Source organism: Penicillium chrysogenum, assembly GCF_028827035.1.
Source record: "Penicillium chrysogenum strain IBT 35668 chromosome Unknown utg000002l_segment0_segment0, whole genome shotgun sequence".
In the NCBI taxonomy this organism is placed as follows: Eukaryota; Fungi; Ascomycota; class Eurotiomycetes; order Eurotiales; family Aspergillaceae; genus Penicillium; species Penicillium chrysogenum.
Genome location: NW_026622750.1, coordinates 3,510,306 through 3,523,456, shown reverse-complemented (window position 1 = coordinate 3,523,456; position 13,151 = coordinate 3,510,306). Strand labels below are relative to the sequence as shown.

The 13,151-nt window shown below is 49.6% G+C and overlaps 3 protein-coding genes across 3 annotated transcripts; 2 read left to right on the top strand and 1 right to left on the bottom strand.

Annotated features, from left to right (window-relative positions):
• Window positions 1-93: 93 nt before the first annotated feature.
• On the top strand, window positions 94-2,469 carry N7489_004757 (MFS general substrate transporter; the record flags this gene model as incomplete). The annotated part of the gene is made up of 5 exons (XM_056710509.1): window positions 94-371; window positions 431-555; window positions 629-1,698; window positions 1,761-1,990; window positions 2,046-2,469. 5 exons carry the CDS (start codon window positions 94-96, stop codon window positions 2,467-2,469), a joined length of 2,127 nt encoding a protein of 708 aa, XP_056568930.1.
• Window positions 2,470-4,743: 2,274 nt separating this feature from the next.
• On the bottom strand, window positions 4,744-5,803 carry N7489_004756 (alpha/beta hydrolase; the record flags this gene model as incomplete). The annotated part of the gene is made up of 2 exons (XM_056710508.1): window positions 4,744-5,090; window positions 5,137-5,803. The coding sequence occupies 2 exons, from the start codon at window positions 5,801-5,803 to the stop codon at window positions 4,744-4,746; spliced, it is 1,014 nt and encodes a 337-aa protein (XP_056568929.1).
• A 5,122-nt stretch (window positions 5,804-10,925) lies between these two features.
• Window positions 10,926-12,926, top strand: N7489_004755 (PAS domain-containing hybrid sensor histidine kinase/response regulator; the record flags this gene model as incomplete). The annotated part of the gene is made up of 1 exon (XM_056710507.1): window positions 10,926-12,926. The coding sequence occupies one exon, from the start codon at window positions 10,926-10,928 to the stop codon at window positions 12,924-12,926; it is 2,001 nt and encodes a 666-aa protein (XP_056568928.1).
• Between the last annotated feature and the right edge of the window lie 225 nt (window positions 12,927-13,151).

The following is a 13,151-nucleotide window of genomic DNA, read 5'->3' as shown; positions in this document are numbered from 1 at the left end:
GGTGCCGTTTCTACGCATCTGAGAATCGTCTTAACTATCTTGATTATATATCTACCCCGCTTTCAATATCCTTACCCATGCCTGCTCTGGTCCATGACTCGCCGCGACCGAGTCGTCACGGCCATCGAGCCTCTGACAGGAAGCCACAACTTCGCAGCCTGGGAACGTCCCATGACCTCCTACCTGAAAGCTAGGCAGGTTAGGGATGTAGTGTCAGGCGACCTTCAGCGTCCCGACTGTCTATTGAAGTACGCCAAACCCATTACGGCGCATATCCACCCCTTGGTGGAGCCCCACCTGAACGGGGCGGTGAGGCAGCGAGCCATTGAAGCGCGCCTCGAAGGGGAGGTCCAGGCGTTCGCAGCGCCACCGTGAATGGTCGCGCCGCGAAGCCGAGGCCTATCTTCCGGTATCTGTCCCCCCACATCAGCATTCATGTCGCAGGACTTGGGACGTCTCACGGCCTCTGGAATGAGCTTGAAGAAAGGTACCGGCGCATGCAACTCGCCTCATTTTGCGAACTGTTTGCCCAGCTTCGCGAAACGAGCGGCGAGCGTAGCGGCAGCGCGCGAGAATTTGTCGATCGCGTACGGCTGCTCGTACATCGACTGAATGCCATCGCCCCCAGGATCCATTGGCGACAAGGCACATATTGCGATCTTGCCCACGCAGATCGGACCGGAATACATCCCGGTTGTGGATGCCATCCAGAATGACAAGGATCCGGTTAACCCGACCACGATCGGAAATCGGGTGTCCAATGCCGAGCAAACGATCGGAAGGAAGGAGTCTCCCGCGCCACTGCAGGGAGCCCCAGTGCCGTCAATCAATGCAGTACAAAGAAATCCCAACAAATGTACATATTGCAAGAAGCGCGGCCATGTGGTCGCGGAGTGCTGGAAGAAACAGCGCGAAATGCCCCCGCCCAGGGACCATGCCCTGAAGGCTGCACGGAGTGAGTGCTTCCGGCTCACCAAGAAACGACACGCAGAATATACCGTCAAGCCAGAGAGAATATCTGCAGGGCCCGCTGACTTCCTAGGGAGTGAGGATCAACATTGTGAGGAAGAGGGTGACGACCCTTTATACTCACGCACCGCAATCCCGGTGGTTCCTGGACACGGCGGGCGATCCAGCAGAAGCCGAAGGGATTGGTACCGTGAGGCTCACGCTCCAGGGGCAGTTCAACTAACCCCTGGCGTTAAAGGATGTGTACTTCGCGCCACGCGTCGGGATAAACCTGATCAGCGTGCCGAAGCTGTTGCGAGACCACTACTCGGTGGTGGCGCACCCGCAGAACGTCTTTGTGCAACGCCGAGGACGGACGGTGGGGACCGCCTACCATGCGGAGGAGGATCTGATCCGCTACAGCGCGCTAATGCCATGGCTGGCTTCTCGGCAATGGTGTATGTCGGTCCAGCCCTTGGCCCAGTCATCGCTGGCTTCCTCGAGCTGAACAAAAATTGGCGATGGAGTTTATTTGTGCTGCTCTGGCTTGGTGGAGCAACAGCTATCGTGATGTTGACCATCCCCGAGACATACGCGCCGATAATCTTGTACAACAAGGTGAAGAGAACTCGAAAGGCAAATATTCCCGGGTACGAAAATGTGAAGGCGCAAGTCGAGGACAGCGATAGAACACTTATGGCTATCTATAAGGTCGCACTGACACGGCCATGGGTTATCCTTTTCGACCCAGTCTCCCTACTATGCGCCATCTATATGGCAGTCGTGTATACATTGCTCTATATGCTTTTCAGCATTTACCCCACTCGGGTGTAGGCGAGTTGCCTTTGGTCGGCACCGTTATCGGTGCGGTGATCGGGGGTCTGATCGTTTTGGCAGACACTTGGGTCCGCCAACGACGAATTGAGAAGGGCAAGAAGAAGATAGAAGACACCGTTCCTGAAGACCGATTAACCTTAGCGATGATTGGTGGCATTCTCTTCCCCGCAACCATGTTCTGGTTTGCATGGTCGGCTGAGTACAAGTGAGTCTCCTGATAATTATCCTGAGATCATGCGAAGACACTAACTACCTTTGAGTGATGTCCACTGGATCGTACCCACCCTCGCTGGATGCTTCCTTTCCAGCGCTCTACTTCTCATCTTCGTTGCATATTTGAACTACCTGGTGGATTGCTATCTGATGTACGCTGCGTCTGCCGTCGCTGCGAACACCATTGCCCGATCGGCCTGCGGCGCTGCCGCCCCGCTGTTCACCGATCAAATGTTCTCCGCTTTAGGTGTCGGAGGTGGAGGAAGTTTGATCGGCGGAGTCGCTACTCTGCTAGCGTTCATTCCATTCCTTTTCTACAAGTATGGGAAGCAAGTCAGAATACGCAGCCGATTTGCGCCGATGTCACATACTCGCACGCAAAAGAAATCCGACGAGGAAGCTGGCCCCGAGAATGACCATATTCAGATACCTGTCTCGTCGAGGAGTGACACCGAGAGCTCCATCTCGTAACTCAGCGAAAGCGCTGAAGGAGAGAGAGAAGAACATGAGTGAGAAACTTGGAAAGTGAACATGTAGCTTCAGGTAAATCCTCCTCTGTACATAGTTCAGCACATAGCTATGGGCGGCCAGAAAGCATTGTCATCCACCTACCAACTTCAAGCTTCAATTGGGTATGTACTGTCTAGGTAGAGACTCCAGTTGCGGCATGTTTTCGCGACTTTTATTTCCCGCTGCGTTAACAGGAATGGCTACAGATATAGTAAAGGGGAATCTTAGGGGGTTCCATGATCTTATTCCTTTTCCCAATCCGGAAGTTCGAACCCAACGAGGGGCCGAACCCACTCACATAATACAAATATACGGATTCAAAGGGTAGCTATAATACGAATCCATTGCCTATCTATCGTGTATGCTTTGTGTATCCTTACAGCAGCGCGCATGCACTGGTTGCCGTGAGGCGAAATCGCCGTTGAAGTGATAAAAGAATACGACTGAAATGAATCTGTTCACTAAAGGTTGATACTCGCTTGAGAGTTCCTGGGTGTCTTCAGCGGGCGCCGGAGTCCTCCTTGGGGCCAGGAGTAGAAAGCCCATTTGGGACTTCTTTTAACGATTAATACAAATGCGGCTGCCTTCAACAACCCGAGGAAGAAGAACCACCCAACGATTGACAGGCGTAATACATTCGAAAAAGAAGTTGGCAAGGGAAACACGGGATAACTACTCAAGCTTATCCGGACCGGACCTTCGGAAATACTGTTTACAATAATAAAAACTTTAGCTGAATTTACCGGCAACAGTAGGCGACTGCCGGGTTTGGATTTTCAAGCCGTTGTCCTTGGCTGGAATGCAAAATAAAGGCACGGGTACTAACCTTCGGACGCACCATTGCCCACCATGGACCTTACCTGCGGGTCAAGCCTGGCCGCCGTCGTGACTTACAGCTGGGCGTATGGAAGCTAGCTTGAGCAGCCGCGTCTGCTGCCACGAAGGCCTTTCTGTCCATCCATTCAGAATTACTGGATGGCTGGGGTCATATTAGCTTGTGAAGAGTAGCCTTTCGGGAGTTATTTTTCAATACCTACCTCATAGGACGCCCTGGTTATAGTTGTTTAGACACGTATACAATTCGTGTTTCTATCAGCCAGTAACTACTCGAATTTATTCATCTGTCGAATGTTGACCGGTAAGCTAACAAATGCCTGGATAAAATGTGGGTGTGGTGCCATTTGATGCTGCTGGTAGGCTCACCCCACTTATCCGCCTGCTAAACACATGCATTTCTTGCCCACAAAAAGCAAGTAGACCAAAGGAACTGTTCTTTCTCCGCATCCTCTCGTATAGTCTACACGTCGTCTTTTTCCCTTATTACTGAAGTAGGCGTCCTTTGCTGGACTCCTTAACCCCAGTAACTCCGGCCGTGCGTTATCATCCAATTTCCCTGGCCGTGTGCACTATGAGTGCAAGCCCTTAAGGTTACACTAAGTTTATGTCTGACAGTCATCGCACAGGATAATCAAACGCGACAGGCATAATGAGGATGTGTTGGCGGACTGACGCCGTCGATGCTATCGCTGCTTACTGTCGATTTGAGGAAAAACATGCTGTCTGCCGCGCAACTATAGTTTTTTTATAATGTGGCCGAACTTGATTGTCTTAGCAATTACGCCCAAAAGGACGAAGCGACCGAAGAGAATTATACATAGCACAACGGTCTATGTAAGGTCACTATACGGGTATAGCAGTTTATTTGGCGCTATTACGTAGATACTGTTCCGGGTGGGCGAAATGCCGAGGCATTTTGCCCCATGAGTGGTCACCCACTCTCGATTTCAGGACTATAAACGTTATAAAAGCGATCGCCGACCGTAGTATCCGCTCCTCGCAGTGATTTTCGCAGTTGCGAGAAACAACCACCACTAGACAAAATACGAACCCGCACTCAGTCTGGTGGTCGGGGATTCACAAGAAATCGACCAGGGATCAGGGTAAAAGAAACTCTCGCACTGTGGGTGAGTACGGCTGGTATAAATGCCCTGTTCAAGTCGCTATCAATCTTGCCCGGCACACTTCACGCCTTCTCCGAATATGGAGCTACTACTGCGCCGATCAGCCTATCTGTTGGCACAGCTAATTTTGACTAGGCCGATATTCTCCACTCGATGTTGTAATGTCAATTAATTGATCGGCAAGTACAGATGTAAAATGAACAGCTTGTGCGATCTACTGCCGCACAGAGATGATTCTGCGGACTAGCCTTCTTCATAACCTTTGCTCTCCCACTTAATCGGTTTTGTTCCCCTCATATCCATAGCTACCCAGCATTGTACGGACATCATCCGCCCCCTGCTCCAATGCCTTCATGGCGACTGTGCTCCAAGGAGCCATCTGAAGAAATCCATGACATAATGTTTCGTGGTGTCGCCAGAAGACACGATTCCCTGCCTTTTCCAGATTTGATGCGAACTCCACACCGACGTCGCGGAGACAATCAAATCCGCAAGTATGGATTGCAGTGGGTGGGAAGTCTCTTAAAGCATTCACATGCTGCGCCCCAGGGGTTATTTCTGGGTGCGATGGAGAGACACCATTCGGTATATAGTTGTGCGCAAAGGAGAATATCCCGTTGCCTGTTCTGTCAGCCTTGCTCTTCCCCAATTTGGAAAGGCCGCTTACATTCAAGGTACGGACCAGAATTGCTGTCTGTCGCAGCAGGTGTATCAAATGGTAAACGAGGCTCTGGATAGAGCAACAACAGACCCGCTAGAGGCTCCTTCCTTTTGCTTTTCAATCGTAGACATAGACTCGCGCTCATATTGCCGCCGGCGCTGTCACCTGCCCCGAAAATTGAGTCCACATCAACAGCTCGTTCCTTTCCTCCCTCTCCACGCAGCCAGTCTAATACGAACTCGTACTCATTTAGCTGAACCGGATAAGCCCATTCCGGAGCCAAACGGTAGTCTGGAAGATAGACCTGCACCCGTGCCTTTTCCGCGAGAATACGACACCCATTCTCGAAGTCGTCTGCGGTACCGACTGAGTAACCCCCACCATGGATATAGATTAGGGCAGGTACAAGGTCGGAATTATATTTCAGCGCTGGTTTTGAGGGATACAGCACTCGCAACGGAATGGTCCCATAAGGACCTCTGATTGATAGGAACTCAACCTTACCAATGTTCGCTTGTAGAGGCCGGGGATGGGATGCGAAGCCGAAAACTTCCGTATGAACTTTCCTTTCTTGGGCCAATTCTCTTGCGCCCAGAGATAAAGTCGGATTTTCGGAAATGAACTTTCGGATTTCAGAATCGAGGCTGGCCTTTGATGTCGTCTTGGGTATCATACTGGCGATGAAGGTTGGATTTGTAGTTAGGTATACCTCCGATATTAACTTGCCAGAAAGGCCGAATCTATGGAACCTACGGACACAAGTTGGATCGGGTGCATGTTGCCTGCTCTTTAACGTGTTGGACTGGTTATAGATACGTCACTATGATTTACCCGGGCATCATCTGTATACCCCGATCATCGGTCCCGGTTCTTGCCCCACTGCTTGCAATTGGAAAATCCTCCAGAAATTACAGAACTCTGCGTGTGCCAAGAAACAGGATGATACTCTCTTTTTACCTCGTAAAAATATGACGTACCTACACTGGTTCCAATGCACAGGTCCGGCAAAGATGCGATCGGAATGCCAATGCGACTTTCTAAAGCCCGTAGAAGGCCCAGTTGGATCAGGCCGCGCACTCCACCACCATCTAAAGTGAGAATCACAGGGGGCTTCGTTGGAGGCAGTTGGCGAACAGTGACGTCGGACCTCTCCTCGCAGATGGGACATTGAGCAATCTCGAAATGGTAATCCCTAAGACGACTTGACTTTCCGAAGATCACGACACAAGTGTCACATATTGCATGTTTACACGGGAGCATATGCTCCGGGGGTCGACTCAGACAGACCAAACAAGTAGTGGTGGAGCGAAGACCACCCCACTGGCGATATAAGCGACACAACGTCTCTTTTCGAATGGCTGCCGATGTCTTTACTGCGCTCAATTGCGCAAAGTGGTGCCCGAAGCCGGATGAAACGCCAGCAATATGGTATTTGAACTCATCGTCCCAGATGCTTAGACATCGCTTCTCATAAAGTGCGGCGAACACCACGGTAGGCGAGGATCCTGGACAGGTTAGCTTCTTAATTGGGTTCAGGAGAGTATGAGTCAAGAATTATGGTCATACCATGCATTTGAGGGGGATAGGCGTCCATCAAGAAGGCCGGGGCCACAAGGTCATCAAGGTCCTCCTTTGAGTAGCCAATGCATGTTTGCATAACCTCTCGAAGGCAATCGTCCATCGTTTTGTTCCTCACATAGTCCCTTCGGGCTCTTTCCAAAAGATCAAATGGTGGTGCATGCAGGAGCCATTCGTGGGTTTGTACCCCCGTGCTCCAGAAAGCGCTCAGATGAGATGCCGAGAAGCGTCGACAATTGGAAATTTGCTCGGCCTGGACTATACTCAGCTGCTTAACGATCAATGTTTGCAGTGGCTGGAAAACGACACTATCTGAAAGCCCGTGACGTGGACGCAGGTCCAGAATCGTGACTGTCCCAATATCGAGCTTTTGGAGCCGTGCGCATTCCTGTGCGAAGGCCTCTGTTGCATGTTGACCGTTGGTCAAGACAATGACTATCTGCGTGGGAGCGGGAACAACTTGGTCACCAATGGTAAGTTGTCGACGTGGTCGCTGTAGAAAGTTTGTTGCGGCTTGGATTTCAGGGACGGAATCGAGGAATAAACACAGGATCTGGGTCCATGGCAAAACGAGTTGCCTCTTGACCTCTTGCTGTAGCCTTGCAGGGGTCAACGTCCCATCTGCACCCGCTATTGAGAAGGTTTGATGCTTTGTAGTTGAATTCTTTAGCCACTTGGAATCGCCCAAGCTTTGTTCGAGGCATAGACCGCTTTCAGCAAACAATATAGGATTCTGTGTATGGGCGGTCTTGGTGCTGACATGGAGACGGACCAAGCCTGCGGGGCCTTTCCGTGTGATGTTGTTGTAGGGGAACAGAGCCCGCAAGGCTTTCTTGCGGTTTGAATTTCCGTAAAAGTAGAGCAGGGATGGATATTGATGTTTTGGATTGGGTAATTCCTGCACTAGTTGTTCAAGGCGGTTGGTATCAACTAAATCCCAAGCTTCATTCTCTTTGGCGAGGTCAAGCCAGGCAGCCATTAGAGAGATTGAGAGATTGAGAGATTGAGAGATTGAGAGATTGAGAGATTGGCAAAAGAATGGGCCTATTGGGAACCTTATATACGGGCTCTCATCTGAAAGGGACAGGCAGTGGCTTAATGGTGGTCGACGCTCAGGTTGAAGTTGGCATAATCCTGTCTCGCCTCAAAATCCCCTCTGAACCAAAAATATGTCAAGCACCAGATTCCTTCCGCCAGTGCATTCGCAGACGACGCTCGCTTAAACCAATTATGCAGCAACTTTCACGGTTTGTCAGACGGCATTGTTTTTTGACATCGGAAACCAGACCACATAAGTCTCACCGCAAGATAAAAATGCGTCTTCCCCTGTACTAGGACCCCTAGACCTAGTTAGAGCACGTACCATAGTGGCCTTTCATATGGACTATTTAAAGAGCTGACACGGTTCTTTGTTGATTTGCCTCCTTACGGTAACCTTAAAATTTTTTGGTCATGGCCTTCGGTGTGGACGATCACACAAGTACCCCAGCGAAAACGGGATCGGAAAAGACTCCACTTCGTGAAATTGACCCTGTGCTTGTTCTGTCTTGCTCAGCTGCGGATGTGGCCCCGGCGCTGTGTAGAGTCAACCAGATACACCGCGCCGATGAAACTTCCTATGTCAGAATGCTTAGAGAAGAAGCAGAAATGGATATGCGTTTCAGTATCACAGTTGGCGCGGCTAACTGGGCACTGCTGGCCGGCTATCTAGTCATTCCCGGCACATTCACTTCGCTGCAGACCTCAAACCAGGTTGAAAAGACGTTGCAAGCCAACGAGGCCGGTCGTACAGTTCTACATATGATCCAGAACCCCCCGTTACTCGCTATTGCGTGCTTGCTTTTTGTTAGTAGAATTGCGGCTCTCATGTGGCTGATGCATTTCCCAAATCTCAGGGGAAACTACCCCTGGCTAATCAACAAAGTTTTTTTGTAAGTGAACAAGTCCCAACTGAAAGAGGTATGAAAAGCCAGATCCAACTCTAATCCTGGACTAGACCCCTATGCCTGCATGCTGCTGCCGGGCTGCTGACCACTGTCATCAATGTTTGTACATCTCAAGGTGGGGATTGGTCGGTGATGGCTATCATAACAACTGCTGTTACTGGAGCAACTCTTCTGAGCTGTTCAGCACTTCTTGCGCTTTACAAGTTCTACAAGCTGGAGCGAATCAGAAAAGAAGATGAGGATATTCGACGTTCTCGAGGATCCACCACTCTTGATACGTGAAAGGGTTTTCAGACCGGGGAAGAGCCTGGTCAGAAGTATCAGCGTTGCATCGAGACTGGTATTTCCCATCTTTTCTGTTTTTGATTCTACCCCTGATTATGTTCTGTGGAAGCCATTTTCTGTGTAATTTGGACATGAATTTCCACAAATAGCTGAATGTGTACGTAGATCTTTGGGTGCTTCCCGATAGTTCACTCCCTCATCATGCCGCACAACTTCCTGTTCAGTTCTCCGGTCTCCATCCACTAATCATCCCGTATACCATCGTCTAATAACATTCGTCCGCGCCCAGAAAAATAGCATGTTCAATCGTAAAGAGATTTTCGTACGGAAGCACTCGATTGTCAGTAGATTGAAGGTCAGCCAAATGACTCTCTACGCTGTAATTCCCCGAAATGTCAAAGAGACTGCTCAACATGACAGCCATAGGGAGCTACGTACGCGCATGGCATACGGTGACGGAAGTTGTGCTAACAGACCAAGCTCTTAAGTCATGCCGTTAATTGAGGGCAACAAGATTTAGTTCAAGTAGCCATGTTGAGAAAGGTTGGCTAGTCAAACCTGCTACGTAGCCATTCATACTGTTGCGCATGATCCGGATACCGTTGAAGCTATTTATTAACTAACGTTGATGTTTCAGGTAGTTGGTGATCGTAGTGGCAGCATGATTTTTTTAAAGGCTAATATATAAGTGAAATATGAGAGAGCATAAATATTAGGTCAACCCCCTTTGTGAGTCCTCCTTTCTACTCAAATACCTGAGTCTTATCCCCAGGCAGATCACCGAAAACGCGCTGCTCTTGGAAATTAGCCAGTTTGCCAGTGCGTACGGTAAGAAGCCCCCACTACGCAACCCCATTCCCTCGCAATATCTCTAATACACGGAGCAGGACATAACTAGGAGCCAGGTGTTTTCCGATAGGAAGCAAATCTAACCTGGGCCAAATGACATGTCTGCCAAAGCCCCAACGACTACCGTGACGCCGGAAACAGCGCCTCACGCACAAAACCAGTACGTAGATCAACCAACATTACAGTACGTCCCGAAACTGGTGCAACCGCCTGCACTCTTTGAGCGATTCTCTAGCCCCACCGCCAAGAGACACTAGACCACATTAGGAATAAACCAGGAATATCAATATTCCTCTAGCAGTCTCGTTACTATCATTTACTTTCATTAAATACGATGCCTTGTCTCACAACTGTATTGGTAATTCTTGAGCAGATTCAAATAGGTCAAACACCAGAGCAGGGGTTTGTCTCGTGAATCTGGTGAATCTCCCACATCCTTTGTCGACTTGCGAATGTCCCTCGTTGAACAGAAGATCACCCACCGGCAATAGTTCATTATTGGGTAGAAATGTAACGTTGCACTATATCTGTCTATAAAACTTTCGAATCTTTGAAAGCCTGGAGTTTTTGGTGAACACGCACGCTTGTTTCTTATAAATTCTGGACTTTCAATCATTCGACCTCAAGAACCGGGGAGGAGATGTATATACATATATTGCACATTGGGTCCGACACTAATCCCTGCAGTTTGTAACACAGGACCTAATTATTGGTCTACGAATTTCTTTCGTTATTCGTAGAGATATTTGCATTAGAAGGCAGCCCCTGCCTAAGGCCCGGGCCAAAAAAATAGGAAAGCGGACAGCGAGCAAACTATTTTGCCTGATGGCTAGATTACGATTTATCAAGCGAATCAGACGGGATATTCAATATTTCATGAAGTCACCCTACTCCCGCATGCTCCACTGGAATGTAGAACATGATCCGAGATGACGTCACAACGATACGTACAGCCTTAGAAAGGCAGGAAAGAATTTAGCAGTCAATCGGCTAGCAATGTAAACTTCTGTAACAAAACGTGCGAACGATCGGTTTTTTACGGTATACAATTTCGAGATCTGCGCGCAGAGCATGCTCGTGCTAGAGCTCATGAGGGCCCGTCACAGTGCTATTTCCTTCCCTCAATAGATTGACATGATGGAGAGCGAACTTCGTGACAATATTTGCGCACAGCAGTTAGCAGATGTCCTCCCCGTCGGCGTGGCGATCGTCAACGCGCACGACGAGATTGTCTTCGCCAACCGACGCTTTCATGAGCTTACAACGAGCCACCAACCAATAGGACTGGACTGCCTCTCGCAGTCGGTCCACGCAGACGATTATGAGCATATAGCCCAGGCATATAATGCTGCGGTATATACGAAGATGGCGACCCGGAGAGAATACCGGGCTTTTGGGGGAGCGGAGGAATGGCGAGGGCTGTCGCTGACACCACTAAACGACGACGATTTGAAGCAGTTCGAGCTAAACGGTGACGGCGGTCTGATTTGTGTCATTAGTGATATCACACCGGAGAAGACAGCAGAGATATTGCAGAGGAAGATTGCGAATGATGCGAAAGAGCGGAAGCAGCAACAGGAACGCTTTATAGATATGATCAGCCATGAAGTGCGCAATCCGCTCTCTGCGATCCTGCATTGTGCGGAGGATATTATGGATATTTTGCAGGATGGAGCGCAGGACGATGGGAAAGAGAAGATGGCCAAGATTGCCGAAGCCGCAGAGACGATAAATCTTTGCGTTGCACACCAGAAAAAAATCATTGACGATGTGTTGGTTTACTCCAAGCTAGATGCGTCGATGCTGAAGCTAGCCCCACAAGAAGTCCAGCCAAAGTCGCATTTTGCAACGCTGCTGAGCATATTTCGCCCTGAGCTGCGCAAGCAGCAGATCGAATTCGAGTACCTTCTTGACACGTCTTACGCAGATTGCGACCTCGACTGGGTCGTCGCCGATCTCGACAAGATGGGCCAGGTATTAGTCAATCTTGTCTCTAACGCCATAAAATTCACTGGCGAATCTCAAAGTAAGAGGAATATTCGGGTCTCTATGGGAGCTGCGAAAGTCCGACCGCCATCATACCCGCCAAATGTCGTCTTTTTCGAGCCGAACGAAGCTGCTTTGAAGTTTGATTGTACCGGAGGCCCTGAATGGGGCCATGGCCAGACTGTGTATATCATGGTCGCTGTGAAGGACAACGGGATCGGAATAAGTGATCAGCATCAGAAGCTGCTATTCGAGCGCTTCAAGCAAGCTACCCCGCGCACGGACAGGGTGTATGGGGGCTATGGCCTGGGCCTTAACATCAGCCGCAGACTGTGCCACATGCATGGAGGTGAGATTGGTGTTAGCTCCAAGGAAGGCGAGGGTAGCACCTTTGGATTTTATTTCACTGTCCGACGGTGTCCCGATATAGACAACGCCAAGGAGGACAGAGAGTCCCCTGTTGACAAACTGTGCCATCAGGTTCGGGAGCTCGACAGTAAAATTCCGGACATCAGAAGAGACACGTCCATGGCAAATTTTTCTAAAGAACCGCCAATAAAGCACGTCGATGAGGTCGCGATCAGCACTGAGAGTGACGACCGAAGAGAGCACTCAGCGAAGCTGTCAGAAGCCGCTATACGAGATAACAGCCCTTCAATAGATCGGCGCATGTCGAACATCGACAAATTTTCACCCAAACAAGAGCCCAAGACTATAACAGAAATGTCTAAATTGGAGGAACCACACCGCATTCTATTTGTCGAAGATAACGTCATCAACCAGCGGGTTCTTGCGCGCAAGCTTAAGATAGCGGGGTTTGAGGTCACCACGGCCAACAATGGGCAGGAAGCCCTTGACGCGTGGAAGCACGATTCATTTGACTGTATTCTCATGGACCAGGAAATGCCTGTTATGGACGGAAGTTCGGCGGCGCGAGAGATTCGGGCGCTGGAGAAGGACAATGGAACGCATACCCCCATATTAGGGGTCACCGCCAACGTGCGGCAGAACCAGCAGGCAGATATGCTGGATGCGGGCATGGATGGAGTTGTACAGAAGCCGTACAAGATGCAGGATTTATGTGACAGGATCCGTCATTCGGTTGCCGCAAGAGTCGGTGGAGGACACTCGCAGAGTCATCGCACATCATAGTCGAGGCCGTCTAGTTTCGGGGGAAATGCATCGCACAAGTAAAGGAATAACATCGGATGTCCCTTTATGTGTCAATATCCACATTTACGACTACGAATAAAAATTCCGCCGACAAACCACAACCAATCATAATATACAATCGCTTACGGATATGCCTTGTCAAACATTTCGAGTTGCAAGTACTAATTACCTAGATTCGTAATGTCGGATTTTCGGCACCGTTGA